Source organism: Salvelinus alpinus, chromosome 10 (assembly GCF_045679555.1).
Source record: "Salvelinus alpinus chromosome 10, SLU_Salpinus.1, whole genome shotgun sequence".
NCBI classification, from domain to species: Eukaryota; Metazoa; Chordata; class Actinopteri; order Salmoniformes; family Salmonidae; genus Salvelinus; species Salvelinus alpinus.
The window spans coordinates 55,357,776-55,378,981 of NC_092095.1; the positions used below are offsets into that span (position 1 = coordinate 55,357,776).

Consider the following 21,206-nt stretch of genomic DNA (forward strand, 5'->3'; position numbering starts at 1 on the left):
GAGTACAGGAGAGGGCTGAGAACACACCCTTGTGGGGCCCCAGTGTTGAGGATCAGCGGGGTGGAGATGCTGTTACCTACCCTCACCACCTGGGGGCGGCCCGTCAAGAAGTCCAGGACCCAGTTGCACAGGGCGAGGTCGAGACCTAGGGTCTCGAGCTTAATGACGAGTTTGGAGTTTACTATGGTGTTAAATGCTGAGCTGTAGTCGATGAACATTTACATTCTTACATAGGTATTCCTCTTGTCCAGATGGGTTAGGGTAGTGTGATTGCGTAGTCTGTAGACCTATTGGGGCGGTAAGCAACTTGGAGTGGGTCTAGGGTGTCAGGTAGGGTGGAGGTGATATGGTCCTTGACTAGTCTCTCAGAGCACTTCATGATGACGGAATGAGTGCTACGGGGCGGTAGTCATTTAGCTCAGTTACCTTAGCTTTCTTGGGAACAGGAACAATGGTGGCCATCTTGAAGCATGTGGGAAGAGCAGACTGGGATAAGGGATTGAATATGTCTGTAAACACACCAGCCAGCTGGTCTGTGCATGCTCTGAGGACGCGGCTGGGGATGCCGTCTGGGCCTGCAGCCTTGCGAGGGTTAACACGTTTAAATGTTTTACTCATGTTGGCTGCGGTGAAGGAGAGCCCGCAGGTTTTGGTAGCGGGCCGTGTCAGTGGCACTGCATTGTCCTCAAAGCGAGCAAAGAAGTTGTTTAGTCTGTCTGGGAGCAAGACATCGTGGTCCGCGACGGGGCTGGTTTTTCTTTTGTATTCCGTGATTGACTGTAGACCCTGCCACGTACCTCTCGTGTCTGAGAAGTTGAATTGCGACTCTACTTTGTCTCTATACTGACGCTTAGCTTGTTTCATTGCCTTGCGGAGGGAATAGCTACACTGTTTGTACTCGGTCATGTTACCGGTCACCATGCCCTGATTAAAAGCAGTGGTTCGCGCTTTCAGTTTTGCGCGAATGCTGCCATCAATCCACGGTTTCTGGTTGGGGAAGGTTTTAATAGACGCTGTGGGTACAACATCACCAATGCACTTGCTAATTAACTCGCTCACCGAATCAGCGTATTCATCAATGTTGTTTTTCGACGCAACTCAGGAAACATGGGAGAACACTTTACATGTTGCGTTCATATTTTTGTTCAGTAAATTTGAAATGATAATCCATGACAACCATATTTTAAAACACATTTTCTGTAAAAATCATATTTGTATTAATTATATCGGGATTTAATATGCAATGTAATATGTAGGCCTACTTTCATTTTTTGTCATCTATTAGACATTGATGAAATATGGATGAAGGAATACTTTCATATTCCTTCCATATTGAAGTCAAGAGAATGTTAAGTGGTTTCAAGTTCCTGTCAAAGGAGGTGTAATCAAATCATTTTTGACCTAATTAATTCTAATGACATAACTTGGCTCCGATTGGTCAGAGCTAGACATGTGACGTCCTTGTGCATAGTTTGGTCTTGCGTAGTTTATGACAACTGTTACTTTGTTGCGCTGGCGTGGTCTTGCGTAGTTTATGAAAACTGTTACTTTGTTGCGCTAGCGTGGAACATTTCCGACTGGTAAGACTTCAATATTCCACCAGACTGTAGTCTTCTTGAACATGCAAAAGTTGAGTATAGGCAATATATCATAATTGATCGAACAAATATTTATTATTATGTGATGGGCAGTGTGCATTCATGCGATTTAAATGGAGAGTTTGACAGCGCTCACGAATAATCTTGTTTTTTCAATAAAAATGCATTAATGACAATAGTTGGACATTATTTAGGTCAACTCGTCACTATATAATCCTACTTGCAGTGTTTTTTTTCTTCAATAGTAAAAAAGTACTTTGATATGGTTTCATTGGATTTTCACTTCTGTCAACGCCCTGACTGTACATGTTGTGTTCGTTGAAACACCGAGAACTTGCATATAACATGAGATTCACATTACATTCAGATAGAAATGCAGGAGTGTTGCACATATTCCTTCCAGTTTATTTGAACCACATTTTCAATAGTATTTGTTAGTTGTGGTTTTAGGGCCATTTTGGCAAGACATTGGCTCATTTTTGTAGTGGATCACTTACAAAGAGCAACTACACAAGAGTACACGTTGAAACCGGCACATAATAACAGTTGATCCTTGTTCTGTTCCAGCCTGTGTATCTGACATTCCAAGCGCTTCAATGAACTCTCCATGAATTGTGGTTGATCTTCAAAGTGTTTCCCTGATGACAGACTACTATAGCTACAATAGCGTTATTACTATAAGCTACTGTTACAAGACGCATATTAGTGATGAACTTGTAAAAGGCAGATCCTATCATTCCACTTGATATATGTCTAACTGCATATTGTGTAATGTGCATATTTCTGTAACTTGCTGTGATGGCCTTAGCACTTTGTTTGGTATACTGAGGAATGGTGGGTGGGGCTTAGTAAAGTGAAACAGTATTTGGGTTTTAAATATACTTAAGTATCAAAAGTAAATGTAATTGCTCAAATATATTTAAGTATCAAAAGTAAAAGTATAAATCATTTCAAATTCCTTATATTAAGCAAACCAGATCGCACGATTTTCTTGTTTTTTAATTTACAGATAGCCAGGGGCACACTCCAACACTCGGACATAATATAGAAACAAAGCATTTGTGTTTAGTGAGTCTGTCAGATCAGAAGCAGTAGGGATGACCAGATATTTTCTCTTTAAGTGCGTGAATTAGACCATTCTCCTGTCCTGCTAAGCATTCAAAATGTAACGAGTACTTTTGGGTGTCAGGGAAAATGTATGGAGTAAAAAGTACATCCTATTCTTCAGTTAATTTAGTGAAGTGAAGTAAAATAGTAAAGTACAGATACCCCCCCAAAAAACTTAAGTAGTACTTTAAAGTATTTTTACTTAAGTACTTTACACCACTGAATGTAGCCTACACTTTCACAATAAATCCATTTATTTATTTTAAACAGGTCTAAAAAGCATGATATGAAGAAAATATAGTATATTTCAGAAGAAATGAATAGCATACTCTGAGTTGTCTTGATGTGGCTATGCCAAATGGCTTTGGGCTACACTAGTTCATTTAGCAGACAAGATTTGCTTATAATTCCATGGCATTATTTTATATTATGAAGAATAAAATTGAACAAAGCTGAAATAAAATATGAATATTTTTTCCAAACGATTTGAGGGAGTTCGCACATGCGGCGGCAATTCTGTGTTGAGCGGTTAACAAAGAAATAGTTACTCCTATATGCTTCATTTAGAGTTATTAATGTAACTTTAGTTGTTCTACAAATGTTGGGGTATTTGTTTTGATTTTTATACATTGTAAGGCTGCATGATGAGACTCTAATGATGATTTGAAAAAAGTCGCTTGAAAGGCATGAGCTCTGCTTAGTTTTTTTGCGCAGGCTGTACACACTCCAATAGTGGCTCATTCACAATTTGACAAGCACTTGATAATGCCTCGATTTTAACGGCAGCATCCCCTTTGTGGCCGTAATGCACCCTAAAAAATCCATACATTTTGTGGCCCAGGTGCTGTGTTGTGCCCTTCTCCTTGAGTGCTGCGCAATCCACAAGGCCCTCATCGCGTGATTGGGTCTTTCTCACAGGCTACAAGTTAAGACAGACCCATTGGAGACGCAACTGCGTGCATCCTTATCCAATTTCGTGTTGCGTATTGAAGATATTGGAAGAACTGTCCACATTTACTTTTCATCAGCCAACAAGATGAGTTGGCCTAACGAACAGCAAAATCACTAGCCTATGTCAGTCTACTATCCCCCATAGTACAAAAGTTGACTATTCAATTCTGTGTGAGAAATAAATATTCCAAACATAGTCTGGGACAGTTGTGGGATGCGATAGATCCCAAATTAATACAACCACTAGCATCTAAAAACCTGTTTTATACAATGTGGCTGACACAACAGATCAGAACCTTTAGCTTAAAATGTTGATAAACTAGAGATGACTTATTAAAAGGCTGTCTGTCTCATCCTGTCCCAGACATGTTTCTTTACCTCCTTGGACTGGTGGTGTTTTACTACCTGTACCGCTGGTTCCGGGAGATCCCCAGAGTCCCAGAAAAAGGAGACAAATATGTCTACATCACGGGGTGTGACTCTGGTTTCGGCAACCTTTTGGCCAAACATCTGGACGAGCTGGGTTTCTCTGTGATCGCATCCTGCTTCACAGAGAAGGGAGAGGAAGATCTGAGGAAGGCCTGTTCAGGCAGATTCACTACCCTCCACCTGGATGTCAAAAAGAACGAGAGCGTCGACAAAGCAGCTGCTTTGATTAAAGACAAAGTTGGGGCTAGGGGTGAGTGTCAGTGTTTATATTGAAAAGCAAACAGTCCTATCATCATCATTTGTTTCCAGTCAAATGATGCAGTATTACCAGTTCAGTTACATGTGTTGACATTCATGTTGAGTGCCGGTATCTTTGTCCTTATGTCCTCTTCTTACCAAACACCTGTGAAATAATGCATGTTCATAGAGCTACCTAATGACCTGTCACCTTCTAGGCCTGTGGGCTGTGGTGAACAATGCAGGCGTGGCCATGCCCTCAGCCCCCTGTGATTGGCTGACCATTGATGACTACAAGTCCATGCTGGACGTGAACCTGAACGGGGTCATCGCAGTCACCCTGAGTGTGCTGCCCCTCATCAAGAAGGCCAGGGGTCGCGTGGTCAATGTAGCCAGTGTGTTCGGCAGGATCAGTCCAGGTGGAGGACCTTACACCGTGTCTAAGCATGGAGTGGAGGCCTTCAATGACAGTCTCAGGTGAAACAAGAACATCATCCTATCCATGCCATATTTTTTTTATACATACATTCAGTAATCTAGCAATGGTGAACCATAAACAATACTACCTTAACTGTTTGACTTCAGCGAATGAAACTATAAAAATCTGTAACATATCAGAGGTAATTTTGTAAACAGAAGTTTTGTTACCTTGTTTTTCAGGAGAAACATGGTACCTTTCGGAGTCAAAGTCCTCTGCATTGAGCCAGGCTTTTTCAAGACCACCATGACCAACTGGATAGTCCTGGGGAAAAACTTCAAGCAGCTGTGGGAGAAGATGCCACAAGAAGTCAGAGATGATTATGGACATGATTATTTGGACAAGGGTAAATATAAAATCTTTATTTTCCTACATTCTGGAATATATTAATTTGCACAAATGTTTTCTATAGCCTATGCAAAATTGGGCTTTTTTTTTTATTCTGTCTGCCCTCTGACATCAGTCTTGCAAAGGATTTGATCTATTCAGAAAGCATTATTCACCCCGATGTTCTAGTGTAAGTGGCCATGTTGAATAGCTAAAGACTTCCCTGTCCCTTCTAGTGGACGTGAGGATGAGGGAGAAACTTGACAAGATGTCCGACGCCGACCTGATGAAGGTGGTGAGCTGTATGGAGCACGCTGTCTCTGCAGTCCATCCTCGCACCCGTTACTCGCCAGGGTGGGACGCCAAGCTCTTCTGGATCCCTATGTCCTACATGCCAACCGGGTTCGTCGACTGGCTACTGCTCAGGAAAGCCATCATTCCAGCCAAGGCTGTCTACTAAGGCTGACGTAAGATTGTCAGTGTTTATGCCGTCAGAACAAATACATTATTGTGCTGTGCTATTGCTTGTCTTTAATGTATATAACACTCTTGTATCCTCCGGTCTGCAGGCTGAAATACAGTATGATGTAAGCTTTGCTACAGACATGGTTTAACCTCTGACAACAAAATAAAAGCCATAATTGCTATTTGGTACCACCCGTTTCCCCTCTTTTATTCAGTGCATTCTCTATGCCAGTATCAAAGATAGTGGATAACTGAAGACAGTTCACTCAGGCCGTTCATCATTGGAAAAAAATTCAGTTACAGTTTACTTAAGGGAGTGACTCTACCATGGACACCAATTCAATCGCAGCTGGGTCTGGTCTACTTAATTCATTGACTTCCATTGAAACAGAAAATTTGTGGGATGTCTAGCTTCCTCTTCCATCTCTGGCCAGTATGACATGGGCAGTGTTGGGTTGGTTTTTGAAAACTTTACAAGATAAATGGGGATTAAGGTAAAGGTTTGACAGTCTTTGTCCTTGGTGTGCTGATATTGGTATGTTGAAGGTCAACCTGCAATAAGTGACCAAAAAGGAAGTTTACAAGCTTTGAATCATTCAGATTCTCTCAACTTCACTGATATTAGCCGCTATGATTCAAATACCTCTACGTTCAGGAATTAAATATAAAATTCTATAAAAAATTTAAATATTGGTAGAAGATAAGTATGTCTATGAAACATTTACACACTTATTTCAATCTTGCAGCCCATGTCAGATTTTTACCTTATACACTACCAGGTCAAAAGTTTGGACACGCCTACTCATTCAGGTTTTTTCTTTATTTTTACTATTTTCTACATTCTAGAATAGAGAATACATAAACTATGAAATAACACATGGAATAATGTAGTAAGCAAAAAAGTGTTAAATCAAAATATATTTTAGAGTCTTCAAAGTAGCCACCCTTTGCACACTCTTGGCATTCTCTCAACCAGCTTCACCTGGAATGCTTTTCCAACAGTTATGGAGTTCCCACAGACGCTGAGCACTTGTTGGCTGCTTTTCCTTCACTTTGCAGTTCAACTCATCCCAAACCATCTCAATTGGGTTGAGGTCGGGTTATTGTGAAGGCCAGGTCATCTGATGCAGCCCTCCAACACTCTTTGGTCAAATAGCCCTTACACAGCCTGGAAGTATGTTTTGGGTCATTGTTCTATTGAAAAACAAATGATAGTCCCACTAAGCGCAAACCAGATGCTGTGGTAGCCATGCTGGTTAAGTGTGCCTTGAATTTTAAATCAATCACCGACTGTCACCTGCAAAGCACCATCACACCACCTCCATGCTTCAGTGGGAACCACACTTGCGGAGATCATCCGGTCGCCTACTCTGCGTCTAACAGACACCAAAAATCTCAAATGTGGACTCAGACCAAAGGACAGATTTCAACCTGTCTGATGTCACCGGCTCGTGTTTCTTGGCCCAAACAAGTCTTATTGGTGTCCTTTTGCAGTGGTTTATTTGCAGCAATTTATAGTTCGTTATTCTTATAAAATCACATACTGGTCTAAAAAGCATCTTACAAATATATCACTGCACTTTGTGCAAGGAATGACAAACTCCCCTCAACTTTAACAGCCGTTTAATTTAGTCACTGAAGCATTGTACAAAGCCTTTGAACGCCATCTAGTGGATCAGTGCTGTAGGATGACATTTTACAACCAGTCTGACAGCACCCAGACCAGAATAGCATTGCAACATTACAATACATTGAAAAATGCTACAAAATATACAGTCGAGACCAAATCAAATTGTCAAGACAGATCTTTATTCCATCTTCTTTCATTGGAAACATTAAATATAACTTTTCAGGATGACAATACAGATAATTTTTGCATGTGACATTCTTACAAATCAAGTGCACCTTCTACACAACCCTGTGTTTCTTTGCTTTTCTCCCTCCCCTCAGTTAGATGAACTTATGCGAGATCCTTAGCCATCTGTGCAGCCTTCTCAACCACCTCCTCAATGGGTCCAACCATGTAGAAAGCCTGCTCGGGCAGGGCATCGTACTCACCTGGAGGGAAAGAATGACCACACTTAGCTCAAGAATCAGAATTTCACACCGACAACAAGGAAATTCCTAAGTTTAAAGGTAGACTGACCGAAATGTTGCCAAGAGCAGCACTGCAGCTATTGCGATAAGCAAGTTGCAAGACTCTGCGCATGATTTGACTCAGTTACATGGGCACCACGGCAACAAAACAGCGAAGTTTAACCTCACACCTCCAACACTTAGTAGTTGTAGAAATTGACCCACTAAGCTTTTTACTTTGCGTATCTACGTCATATCGCAGAGTATCTTTAAACCTAATCACAAGTACTACATACCATTTAGAATGCTCTGGAAGCCACTGATGGTCTCTTTGAGAGGCACCAGCTTGCCAGCGTGACCAGTGAAGACCTCCGCCACCTGGAAGGGCTGGGACAGGAAACGCTGGATCTTGCGGGCGCGAGACACAATCAGTTTGTCCTCCTCAGACAGCTCATCCATACCCAGGATGGCAATGATATCCTGCAGGGACTTGTAGTCCTGAGAGGGGAGAATTGTAGGCATGTTAGGGGCAAGGTCGGTCATTCATTATTAGAATCTGTATACTGCCGCTTTCAATTTCCAGAGCTTGTGAGGTGTGTAACACTGTTGCTTTTAAGCATTTTACGCCATCGTTATTGCTCTGTCTGCATGCTACATGTTGCTTGTTCTACGTTGCTCTGCATGTGCTCATTGTCATGGGAATGGTTTAATAACCTGCCAGTGTGTGCAGTTAAAATTTGCCAGGTGGCTAAATCCAGCACTTCTACTGAAACAGATTAATGTGCACTGCCCCTGTTAAAAACACTCAATGTTGGGGTTACCGATACACTGGGGGGGCTATAAGACATTAACCTGGAGGATCTTCTGCACGCCACGAGCAACGTCATAGTGCTCAGCGCCGACAATGTTGGGGTCCATGATACGGGAGGTAGAATCCAGGGGATCCACAGCGGGGTAGATACCCAGCTCAGCGATGGCACGGGACAACACAGTGGTGGCGTCCAAGTGAGCGAAAGTGGTGGCAGGGGCGGGATCAGTCAAATCGTCAGCTGGCACATAGATGGCCTTAGAGAAGACAGGTTGTTACAGTCACAAGTAGCGTTTCAGTCTTGAAGCCATGTCAGACTATTAGGTACAACAGACTGCCATGTTAGCATGGCCCTCCAACAGGCCTATGCTGCTTGAACTCCAGCTTACCTGCACAGAGGTGATGGAACCCTTCTTGGTGGTGGTGATTCTCTCCTGCATGGTACCCATGTCAGTGGCAAGGGTGGGCTGGTAACCCACAGCGGAGGGGATTCGACCCAGGAGGGCAGACACCTCGGAGCCAGCCTGGGTGAAGCGGAAGATGTTGTCGATGAAGAGCAGCACATCCTGACCCTCCTGGTCACGGAAATACTCCGCCACGGTCAGACCAGTCAGAGCCACACGGGCACGGGCGCCTGGGGGCTCGTTCATTTGTCCGTACACCAGCGCTACCTAGGGGTTTGGAGGAGAGGGCACCGTTACAGAATACATCTAGGTCAACCCGTAATAGAAACTGACGCTTCGCACACACTGACAGTCATTGTGCAAAATAGTATGCAGCATCATCTGGATATGTATACAACATTCACCTTTGCTACATTTGTCAGTCTACACATGCATTCTATAAATCCAGCGTATGTACCACACCAAACACACTGCAACTACCTCTGCATGGCAAACATAGCATTTCAATGGAAATGAATGCAATTCTAGTGTACCAATATGCAATGACGCTGTCAGTGTGTTCGAAGGGTAAAGGAGAAAGGCTGATGTGAGCATCAAGTGGGTAATGAGGTCAACTTTCCAGACTGGTGATCAGCTACAATATGTAACTTTTTGGGAAACCCGACTTTGGATTTATGCAACCAGGAAATGTCAGAGCGACTCCTGTATATTGCACCTTATATTTTGACATTCAACTGGGGGATATTTTTTCCCTGTGCCAACTTTAAATACCATCAATCTGTATAAGATTCCTTAAATAGAGGCACCTGCTTATGACAGTCAAATGTAACCAGGTGGTCACCTTGGAGGTGTCGTCCTTCAGGTTGATGACACCCGACTCAATCATCTCGTGGTACAAGTCATTTCCCTCACGGGTACGCTCTCCCACTCCGGCAAACACAGAGTAACCACCATGGGCCTTGGCCACGTTGTTAATCAGCTCCATGATCAACACAGTCTTGCCCACACCAGCACCACCAAACAGACCTATAGAAAGGAAAGCAATTTACTGTCATTAAAATGTAATTAGCTAATTGCAAAAACGTGTAACAATGAGGATGTTGGTTGTCCCACGTACCGATTTTGCCTCCCTTGGCATAGGGAGCCAGCAGATCTACCACCTTGATGCCAGTTACCAGGATCTCTTGCTCCACACTCATGTCAGTGAACTCTGGGGCCTCAGCATGGATGGCTGCGGTCCTAATTAAAAATGTATAATAAGAGCCAACACTTCACTTCGAACAAGCAATTTTCAATTGCGTATCATTCATAGTCTCAAGACGATTCTAGTAGTCATGCATTAAATAATTGAATATGGATGTAAATATTGTGATTGCCATATCTAAAACTATGAATTGGCTGATAGACAATGTGCTTACTGCTTAGTGGAGATCGGTCCCCTCTCGTCAATGGGCTCTCCAATGACATTCATGATTCTGCCCAGGGTCTCGGGACCAACTGGGATTCTAATGGGATCGCCAGTGTCCACAACCTTCTGTCCACGGACAAGACCTTCTGTACCATCCATGGCAATGGTACGCACAGTGTTCTCACCTGAAAGTCAACATAACAGCTTATTGGGATGAAATATGTTATTGATTATGCAATGTTGGTACAATGTTTTTGCAAACAATGGCTGTGTTTACACAAGTAGACAAATTCTGATCTCTGCCTAGTTATTGGCAAAAAATGACAATTTGAGACAAATTAGGCTGCTTCTAAATGCAGGCCAAATGACTAACCAAGATGTTGTGCCACCTCCAGCACTAGCCTGGATTCACGACCAGCAACTTCCAGGGCATTGAGGATGGGTGGGAGGCCCTCATCGAACTGGACGTCGACGACAGCACCGATGACCGCTACGATTCTTCCATGGGCGAAAGCGGCAGCAGCAGCAGGTGCAGAGTAGTCTCTACCTGTAAAAGTGCATTGACCCAAAACCGTATGACCTTGTGAGTGAAATATCAATAATGCGCAATGTCTGCTGACCATTTCCAAGCTAGCCTACACAATGCAGAGTTGGAAATGTAATATCACCTGTGTAGCTAGCCATGTGCACAAGAACAAACACCAGACCTGTCAAACTTTAGAGTACCAGACACGCGCAGCAAAGTGGAGTCAACTCACATGCATACCACACGCCAAAATGGGGTTCTTTCCTGAATGATTGCAATTATATTATAGAATTGTATCAAATGAAGCCCAAAAAATGTTGGAATATTTGACAGCATTCCATTTACACATGTAAAAGTCACTAACAAGAACTAGAAACACAAAAGGGCCTTCATTCTCAGAGTTTGTTTTGTTAAACAAATAAGTTATGTTTAGGTACAAAAGTCTTATCCACAATAAAAACCCATTAACTGATATGATAAGAACAAATGTCTGAAGCAGAGCATCAGTATCAAATAAACATGTTATCCATAATAAACAAACTGCAAACTGGCTCCACAAAGCTTAAGTAGGCTACCACAAAGGGAATCTGAACGCTGTTCGCTAGAAGAGGCCAGTGTTTCAGCCTATGTAAAGGTGCCTATTGTATTTCTTTGCCGCACATACACATCATTTCAGATTTTCGAAATTGAGAAAATATCAAATCTAGTGCAAAGGCATTTTAGAAGCATTGCCGTTTAGCTAATAACGGATACTCAATTCTTCATCGCGCAGTTTTCTAAACTCCAGACTTTATTTAATGCTAAGATGCGTATTTATTTTTGATTATACTTTAGTAATGTTTTATGACGTGGATCATAAATGCAGTTAGTCTATTTGGTTGCGTGATCGTAATATTACGTGGAAAATACATTTAATTCTGCGTCCCATTAGTTATATCACACTAGCACAAATCAGATTAGTTATTTTTTGTATTTGCATTTAATTTCTTTCACTAACAAATGCGAGTGAACTGCTGGCACTTCAGAGCCCACTGAATGTCCATGTTATGTTCGCTAACGTTAACTTGAAACAATAGTGTTTACCTTTCCACAACACAGGGAGTCGAAAGGGGATTTGTCCATGTGTTTACGTACAGTTGGCAAACTCCGCATCACAACAAGCAGGAGGGGCTACGTCGAATAATGATGTATTACTCGCTATGTCCGTTGACAAACTCCGTACATATCTGTGTTGCAGCTCGAGAATCGGGACGTTAAATTTACTCAGTGGATTTATTTTTTTGTAAACTGCAAATCAAATTCAGGCCCTATTCATTTCTGAGTACTTTTAACTCGGATGTCGTACTCGACAGAATTGCGTACTTGGTATGCAAAATGGTTGCAAGTTGGTAGGTCTGAAACACCGAAGAAAACTCAATGTCAAGTATTTTCGGCCATGTCGTGCAGGAGAATTGCTACAGCTCAGCAATTAAAGTAATCAGCTACCTAAATTCTTAAAAAGCGAATACCTTCGAAGACTTACACATGTCAAGCCAACCGAGTTACTAAGGTGACATTGGTATTTTTGTAACTTGGCCTAATAAATTAGCCCTAGCTAGTTGTCAGATGGCTAGCAATCTACTGTAACGTTACATTAACCAGACAACGTGTGAATAAGTCAAATTGCTAGTTAGTTAAAGCAAAATAATAGTAAATGCATTCCTACTCGTTCTAAGCTATTTGACTACGAAATAACACCGACAGTGATTCAATTAGTAATTGAATGACACTTAGCTGGCTAACTAGCCACAGTATAGACTCGCTAGCGCGAGCCTCCAAACTTCATGTCATACAAAGGTCATTTCAATTTACACAAAAATCATGTCACTCAGCTATATGTACTTAAGTCACATATTAATATAACAGTTAAATCGAATGCATGGCGTAAGTTCCACGTTCAACATAAAATTTGTATGCGAAATTATGGAAGGTAAAAAATGTGAGGCCTGCTACACAGATGACAGCGTTTTGCTTTGGGCTAAAGTTAACTAGCAGTTAGCCTAATACCAGTTCTGCGCCAAACGGTTTTTACAATTCATTCGCTACCCCTGTAACATGCAATATGCTTGCAAAACTTACGTCCAAGGACAGATGGAGAGCCAACAAGGGCCTTCAGGGGCTGGACCCCAGGCTTAAGTGCCTGGAGAGCCCCGGTGCAGCAGCGTCCCACAGCTCCTAACATTGTCAAAATGGCTGAAGGTGGAAAGAGACGAAACGACTTGTGCCTTTATAATGAATGACCGCGGAGCTGAACTGAGCGTGCGCGCAACTTCAGGGCCAAACTGAGCAGGCGCACTTCGTGATTTATTTTGCATTGATTGCTACTTCCACATATTACTGTCATACTACAACACTTGTAATTGTCTTCGCAACATTACAAATCACGTATCATGTCAATTCAGCAAGAATAATCATGTACAATGTTCTAACAACCTAGATAACATTCAAACTCAAGGTCACAATAGGTGTGTGTGTGTGTGTTTGTGTTTGTGTGTGTAATGCAGTAAGTAAGTGAATACTCATCTCCCCAAAACACAGCAACACACAAACATACATTGCCTTTGGAAAGTATTCAGACCCCTTGACGTTTTCCACATTTTGTTACGTTATAGCCTTATTCTAAAATAGATTTTTTTTTTCAACTTCAGCAATCTACACACAATACCCCATAAAGACAAAGCGAAAACAGGTTATTAGAAATGTTTACAAATAAAAAACAGAAATATCTTATTTACATAAGTATTCAGACCCTTTGCTATGAGACTCGAAAATTGAGCTCAGGTGCATCCTGTTTCCATTGATCATCATTTAAATGTTTCTACAACTTGATTGGAGTCCACCTGTGGTAAATTCAATTGATTGGACATTAAAAGGCACACACCTGTCTATATAAGGTCCCACAGTTGACAGAGCATGTCAGAGCAAAAACCAAGCCATGAGGTTGAAGGAATTGTCCGTAGTGCTCCGAGACATGATTGTGTCGAGGCACATTTCTGGGGAAGGGTACCAAGAAATTTTGCAGCATTGAAGGTCCTCAAGAACACCATCATTCTTAAATGGAAGAAGTGTGGAACCACCAACACTTTTCCTAGAGCTGGCCGCCCGGCCAAACTGAGCAATCGGTGGGGAGAAGGGGTGTGGTCAGGGAAGTGACCAAAAACCTGATGGTCACTCAGACAGAGCTCTAGAGTTCCTCTGTGGAGATGGGAGAACCTTCCAGAAGGACAACCATCTCTGCAGCACTCCACCAATAAGGGCTTTATGGTAGAGTGGCCAGACAGAAGCCACTCCAAAGTAAAAGGCATATGACAGCCCACTTGGAGTTTGCCAAAAGGCAAACTGAGAAACAAGAGAAACAAGGTTCTCTGGTCTGATAAAACCAAGATTCAACTCTTTAGCCTGAATTCCAAGTGTCACGCATGGAGGAAACCTGGCACCATCTCTACGGTGAAGCGTGGTGGCAGCATCATGCTGTGGGGGTGTTCTTCAGCGGCAGGGACTGGGAGACTAATCAGGATCGAGGCAAAGATGAACAGAACAAAGTACAAAGATCCTTGACGAAAACCTTGTCCAGAGCGGTCAGGACCTCAGACTGGGGCGAAGGTTCTCCTTCCAACAGGACAACACAAGAGTCCCTTTGGGACAAGTCTCTGCATGTCCTTGAGTGTCCCAGCCAGAGCCCGGACTTTAAACCAATCTTTAATCTTTAAACCGGACTTTAAACCTGAAAATAGCTGTGTAGCAACACTCCCCATCCAACCTGACAGAGCTTGAGAGAATCTGCAGAGAAGAATGGGAGAAACTCCCCAAATACAGGTGTGCCAAGCTTGTAGCGTCATACCCAAGAAGACTCGAGACTGTAATTGCTGCCATGCTTCAACAAAGTACTGAGTAAAGGGTCTGAATACTTATGTAAATGTGATATTTCAGTTTTTTATTTTTTATAAATGAGCAAAAATTTCTAAACTTGTTTTTGCTTTGTCATTATAGGGTATTGTGTGTAGATTGAGGGGGGGGGGGGACAATTTAATCAATTTTAAAATAAGGCTGTAACCTAACAAAATGTGGATGAAGTCATGCGGTCTGAATACTTTCCAAAGGCATTGTACACAGCTCCACACCCAGACTGTGTTTAGAACACTATATACAGTGTGCACAAGCTCGATTTCAGCACATACACTGTCTTTCCACTAGAGTGTGGGGCTGCACTATACATTTTGGTGCTTCCTCTCTATCCTCATGCTCTCTTTTTTGTTGCAACATGTGGAATTAAGTGTGGTCATGAATGCTACCAACCAGTGTTAGAATCCCAGTAATGTAATACATGGAATATCCTCTGTTATGGGAACTGAAGTAAGCTACATGACAACTGTGAAAGAGAGCCTTCACTGTGGACAATTTACTGTAATATATGGATTTAAGGTATTTATTGCAGTTTTTAAACTGTAAATTATAGTGTTGCAATGTTATTTATTTTCTGTTTCAATTCATAATTCATTTGATCCATAACCTTCACTTTCTATAATCTCCAAACTTTTCCTGTTGTATTGCCTAATTTGTGGGAGTGGCTAATCGGCACAGGAGCCTGTAATGTTTAATCGGGGCCTGTGTTTTCTTGAAAAGGTGTGTTTCCTGACTGTGTGGAAGAGCCATTGATTTTAGCCACCAGCCATGTGCGTTTACTTTAAGTCTGCAGTTTTTAAAATAAGTACTTTTATAACTATTTATTTCTCAGTTCTTCTTTTAAGCCTTTTAGATAAGGTATCGGCCAGCTTGTCACACCAACTTCCAAATAAATATTCTCCTGTCCTTAACTATGGAAATGGATGAATGTTACTGAAGTACTGTGGTAATGATTTCCATGCCCCTGTCTCCTCAGTCTTTGTCTACACATGAGTCAGGGCTTTTCAACATTCTTAAGATGGTTTTGTCTGGTTAAGAAAGACATACACACTCTATACCTCAGTTCATTGGGGCATGGGCTCTATAAGAAATCGAAAGCATTCCACAGGGATGCTGGCCCATGTTGACACCAATGGTTCCCACAGTTGTGCCAAATTGGCTAGGTGTCCTTTGGATGGTGGACCATTCTTGATACACACGGGAAACTGTTGGGTGTGAAAAGCCCAGCCGAGTTTCAGTTCTTGACACAAACCAGTGCACCTGGCACCTACTACCATACCCCGTTCAAAGGCACTTAATTGTTTGTCTTGCCCTTTCATGGCATACATACACAGTCCATGTCTCAATTGTCTCAAGGCTTAAAAATACTTCTTTAACCAGTCTCCTCCACTTCATCAACACTGATTGAAGTGGATTTAACAAGTGACATCAATAAGGGATCATAGCTTTCACCTAGATTCACCTGGTCAGTCTATTTAATTGAAAGAGCAGGTGTTCATAATGTTTTTTACACTCAGCGTAAATTATTTTCAGTGGCCTTGTGTTGTCTATGGAACTTTCTATCTGGTATTTGGCATATCTGGTATCTATAAACGGATAACTAACCGTTTGTAACCCTTTATAAATCATTTTCAGTATACCTGAAAGTGTTACTGAAATATGCACTGGTACTTTCGAAGCGCAGTTTCATAAGTACATATAGGATCAGAAGCCAGACACTGGACTAGATTGGATGCTACAACATTCCCTGCCAACCAAAATTTAGGTTTTCATATGTTTGCCACACCTCTCTGGAAAATATTTAACCGGCTGTTTCATGCTTTTCTTCACACCAATGTTCGAGGTGCATTCAACCGACACCTCAGCCATTCATCATAATGAAAGCAGCTTGTACTGCGTTTCATGACAGTCCGTGACATGACCACTTTGATGGGAGACGATCTACAGGAGACCTTTGACCTTCCACAGACATGTTCTAGATTGGTTAGTGCTATCCGGGATCCATGGGACATGCCTACACTAAGTCCTAAACTACTAGGAAATCAAAGAGAACGCCAACTCTGTACAGATTGCAAGCACATTGTGAATTGCATTAAGTATTGGTTGAGAATGTGCAGAGATGCTATGGATTGATGATTTTTAACCACCTGGCTGCTCGAGTTTATGTTAAAATTATGTCATCCGCTATCAGGAAAAGCTGAATTTATGTCCTTGCCAAACTTCTTTTCAATTTACTGCACATGTGTACATGCACCACACGATATGTACATCACACTGGGAAAAGACGTCAGATCACTATCTTGTCATTAAGCATGAATTCAACTTGAAATGAACCAAACCGTGAAACATTATAGTTGCTTGATGGTTGAATTGAACTGTGCAGAGATCCCTTTGGGCTGATCGGCACCATAAAAGATGTGTTAGAGAGATCCTCACCATGTTTTACTTGTCTCCCCATGAAAGGGGGAGGTATCTGAAACAGATTTGAGCAGGCCTATTTCTCATGATGGCATTCTTGAGTGGCAGCTCACCTCTGATTGCTTTCTGCCTCCAGGTTTGGAATACTGTGGGCTATAAAAAAACATGCTGTCACCACCAAGTGCACAGCTGGAGCAGAGCTGCGTGATTCTCTTTCTGGCGGCCAGAAGTCTGGCGGCCAGGGAAATGGGTTTGGATTTTCACTACCTTTGCATGAGCTCTATATTCCTGATTTTTTTTAAAACTCAGAGTGGAGTGAATCAAAAGTTTAAAAAATATATTTTCCTATTTAAAAAATGCCAATCCATAAAGACAAGGTGAACATGGTATTGTGAACTGAAATGGATTGTTGGAGTGCTAAATTCTCTGGAGGAGCAGCTACAGCTATTCTTCTAAACAGTTTTATAGTCTTGCCTCACCCCCTGCAGCTGCAGCCAAAGACTAGTGCCTTCACATGAATGTGAATCAAGGAAAATTGTGCTAGCAAGGTGCGCTGCCTAGAGCCCTAGAAGTATATCACTACCAGTCTCCTTACAAAAAAGCTTTGTTTTGTTCTGTGGGTGAGGCTTCCGGAAGCTATTATTACCAGAATGAGACATCAGGTCAATATGTGGATAATAGTAAAAGATACAAGGCAACAAACCAAAATGGACAGAGGCCCATAAACTGACTACGACTATAGTCTTAATAAAATTGATCTTTGTTATTACAGCCCACAGGTGCCAACCCAACCCCCATTTATAAAAATACAAAAACTATTATAAAAATAACATTTCACCCCCACACTCTCCCCTAGCTTAGCCCTGCCCCGTGAAAGCTCCTTGCCCCACCCTTCTCCAAACATGGAGTGGCTGTGAGTAAAAGGGGGCTGGTTCTGCCTCTACTGTACTCACTGTGTCTGTGTGAGGATGTCTGCAGCTAAAAAAAACTCAGGGAACCCAGTGTGAACCAGAGCACAGACCTCCACAGACCCTCTACTCACTGCTGCCGTACTGCAGTCATCCTACCTGATCTGACCAGCTCCCATCCTGCAGACTGGACACCATCACAGGAGCAGGACAAGAGCAGGAGTCTAAGTGGAACTTAACCTGAACAACACTTGAAACTGTCTTATTTTTTCCTCTGCCTCTTTTGCTCCCTCTGATTCTCTCTTTCTCTCACGTTCATCTTTCCCAATCCTGAACGCTGAGCTGAGTATATTGGAGACCTGAGCCTGCAGCACTGTATTGTGAGTATGTGCAGGATCAAGTTACAATGATACAGGTTATGGGTCTCAGTCAATGGTGGACTTTTGCACCTCTGTGTTGGTGTGTAGATTTTCATGTGAGACAAGTTTCTACCTGAACACAAGCTGAATTTGCTGTTCTGGCTCTCTCTCTCTCTCTCTCTCTCTCTCTCTCTCTCTCTCTCTCTCAGAGGAGGAGAACAGGTGGTGATGTCCCCTTCTCTGTACTGGTTCTTGCTGCTCTGTAGACTCCACAGTCTCTGGGCTCAGGATGACTATGATGAGAGAACCGTGGACAGGAGAGCCAAGAACAAACTACTGACAACCAACGTCATACCCAAGAATGGCCAGTGTAAGAGTCCCGAAAGTATTTATTCGTTTGAAAGGAGAGACACAGAAAAGCTTTTCTGAGACATAGTGTTGGCTAGAATTGATAGGATATCTTCACTTCTGAAAATACTACATAGGTAAAGCATCCATCACCGAAAATCAAATTTTAAAGAGTCATTGGCAAATGATGGGATCCACTTAAAAAATGATTATATCTCACAGCCAGGCTTAGAAACCCATCCATCTCAGTGGCAACTATTCTGTTCCTTGAACGTTTTCTTCCTTCGAGATCTGGGTATCCCCGGGCACTTTCTTTCTGACACGTTTCTTTGAACATAAATATGATTTATTCCTGGTTTATATTGGATATGTGCCCTCGCTCCTTGAAAAATATTGTAGGTAAGCACTTGTGTGACTCGTTTCTCCTAGAGCCTTTTAGATATCAGACAGGAATCAGGAACATCAGTTCACAGTTCAAGTCATGGCGCCCCTCCAAGCATCACTTCTACCTTGATAAATAAATCAGATCTTTTCTGGGTTCAATCTTCTCTCGGAGTCATTAAGGTTCAGTATCTCAGAATTTAAGCTTCTGACTTTGGTCTGGTCTAGCCTAACCTAGACCAGACCAAAGTACCTAGTTTGACCCAGGTCTGATCTCCTGTTTTGAAATGGTAGTGACCCCTAGCTCTGTGAACCACTTACGTAATCTAGCTAGCTAATGTTGTACCCGGTACGTACATGATGATTGAACTGATGAATGATCCTTCTTTGGTGTTAGCGGTGGACATGAGAAAGTACCCAGTTTTACCCATATCGGATCTGCTGCTTTGAAATGGGGTTGACCCCAGCTCTGCCCTCTGCCAACCAAAGACTGACAAATTAGCAGTAGCTAGCTACGTCTTGTGTAATGTGCATGGTACATGATAAATTAACAATTGGTTAACACTTTTCATGTTCTTAGCACTTTTGAACAATGACTGTGGCCTGGAGCTGGCCTTCCTGGTGGACAGCTCAGAGAGCGCCAAGGACAACTACGCCCAGGAGAAGACGTTCGCCACAGATGTGGTTGAACGCCTGCAGGAAGTCAATCTCCAGACGGGCCGGGCTCTCAGCTCGCGAGCCGCCCTCCTGCAATTCAGCAGCCATGTGATCATCGAGCAGACCTTCAAGGAGTGGCGCGGACTGGCCAACTTCAAGGCTCGCATCGCACCCATCCGATACATTGGCCACGGCACCTACACCACCTATGCCATCACCAACCTGACCAAGATCTACATGGAGGAGTCAGAGCCAGGGAGCATCAGGGTGGCCATACTGCTGACGGACGGCATCACCCACCCCAGGAACCCAGACATCTTCTCCGCCGTGATCGACGCCAAAAACCAGGGCGTGAAGTTCTTCATGGTGGGCATCACGCCCGCGGCCAATGACATCTCCAACGTGGCACAGCTCCGCCAGCTGGCTAGCTCCCCAGCCAATCGCTACCTCCATCACCTTCAGGACAGGGACATCGTGGACAAGGTCATCAAAGAGATCGTAAGAGCAACGTCATCACGTTTCGTCATCTGGTTTAGGTTGTGGTTCGTTGAGATGTAAATTCAGTCCACATTTTTCAGGTGTCTAGAAAAAAAAAGTCTCTGTAGTTTGCTGTATGTGTCTTATGGCTGTATAACTGCTTATGGTAGGGCATTTTAAATCTCTGTGGACTCCTCCCTCTTGGGAATTGGCATTCACCATTGGAATGACAAATCAGGCTTTGTCAAAACAGGTCGCCCTCAGGGCCATAGTTTGCTAATCACTCTTTGGATATTACCATGTATACAACAAGCTGGGCCTTGAAAATGTCTTGAGAAGAAATGGATGCAAATATATTTGGATTACACAACATTATGTAGGCTTACTCATGTCAAGACTTGCATGCTTTATCTTTGCCGGTTGAAGAGGACTCCTGTATATTTAGTGTTTAAGCATCTCCTAACAGTCTAGGACTAAGAATATTTGATGCTTTTTGGGGGCATCCTGTGTGGTTTGAACTCGCTGCACCTGCTACGGTTGTCATAGTTCCTGGTGATTTGGTCCCCTCTGTCATCACAAACACAGTACCTTAATATTCATACTGTTATCGCTCTAGCACCTTGTTTAGTCTTCACCTGACATGGGGAAATGCAGACATCAATATTTTTGACTGTGGCTGTAACGTTCGTCTAAGTCGTTCTCCTCCTCAGACGAGGAGGAGCATGGATCGGACCAAAACGCAGCGAGGTGTGTAGACATAATGATTTTAATAATAATAACGAATACGAAAATACTAGACAGACTACAAAACAACAAACGACGTCAACAGACCTGAACATGTGAACTTACATAAACACGAAGAACGCACGAACAGACTAAACAAAACGAAACAGTCCCATGTG

General features: G+C 42.6%; 3 protein-coding genes across 4 annotated transcripts in view; 2 read left to right on the forward strand and 1 right to left on the reverse strand.

The window, feature by feature from the left end:
* Positions 1 to 1,463: 1,463 nt before the first annotated feature.
* LOC139532331 (retinol dehydrogenase 7-like) lies at positions 1,464 to 5,781 on the forward strand. Its single transcript, XM_071329798.1, has 5 exons — positions 1,464 to 1,580; positions 4,021 to 4,335; positions 4,541 to 4,799; positions 4,983 to 5,146; positions 5,364 to 5,781. The coding sequence occupies exons 2-5, from the start codon at positions 4,023 to 4,025 to the stop codon at positions 5,585 to 5,587; spliced, it is 960 nt and encodes a 319-aa protein (XP_071185899.1). The 5' UTR covers positions 1,464 to 1,580; positions 4,021 to 4,022; the 3' UTR covers positions 5,588 to 5,781.
* A 1,598-nt stretch (positions 5,782 to 7,379) lies between these two features.
* Positions 7,380 to 13,127, reverse strand: LOC139532327 (ATP synthase subunit beta, mitochondrial). Its single transcript, XM_071329794.1, has 9 exons — positions 12,933 to 13,127; positions 10,662 to 10,835; positions 10,299 to 10,473; positions 9,998 to 10,119; positions 9,722 to 9,906; positions 8,866 to 9,147; positions 8,521 to 8,733; positions 7,965 to 8,166; positions 7,380 to 7,650 (listed from the first exon to the last, which is right to left on the reverse strand). Exons 1-9 carry the CDS (start codon positions 13,033 to 13,035, stop codon positions 7,553 to 7,555), a joined length of 1,554 nt encoding a protein of 517 aa, XP_071185895.1. The 5' UTR covers positions 13,036 to 13,127; the 3' UTR covers positions 7,380 to 7,552.
* Positions 13,128 to 18,128: 5,001 nt separating this feature from the next.
* LOC139532324 (collagen alpha-1(XXVIII) chain-like) overlaps positions 18,129 to 21,206 on the forward strand; it is a 38,255-nt gene continuing 35,177 nt past the window's right edge. Inside the window, exons 1-3 of one of the 2 annotated variants that reach the window (XM_071329786.1) lie at positions 18,129 to 18,462; positions 18,651 to 18,811; positions 19,751 to 20,325. In XM_071329786.1, coding sequence (XP_071185887.1) covers positions 18,670 to 18,811; positions 19,751 to 20,325 — 717 coding nt within the window. In that variant the 5' untranslated portion in view covers positions 18,129 to 18,462; positions 18,651 to 18,669. The remainder of the gene's footprint in view (positions 18,463 to 18,650; positions 18,812 to 19,750; positions 20,326 to 21,206) is intronic. The other variant, XM_071329785.1, reaches the window with a different exon arrangement.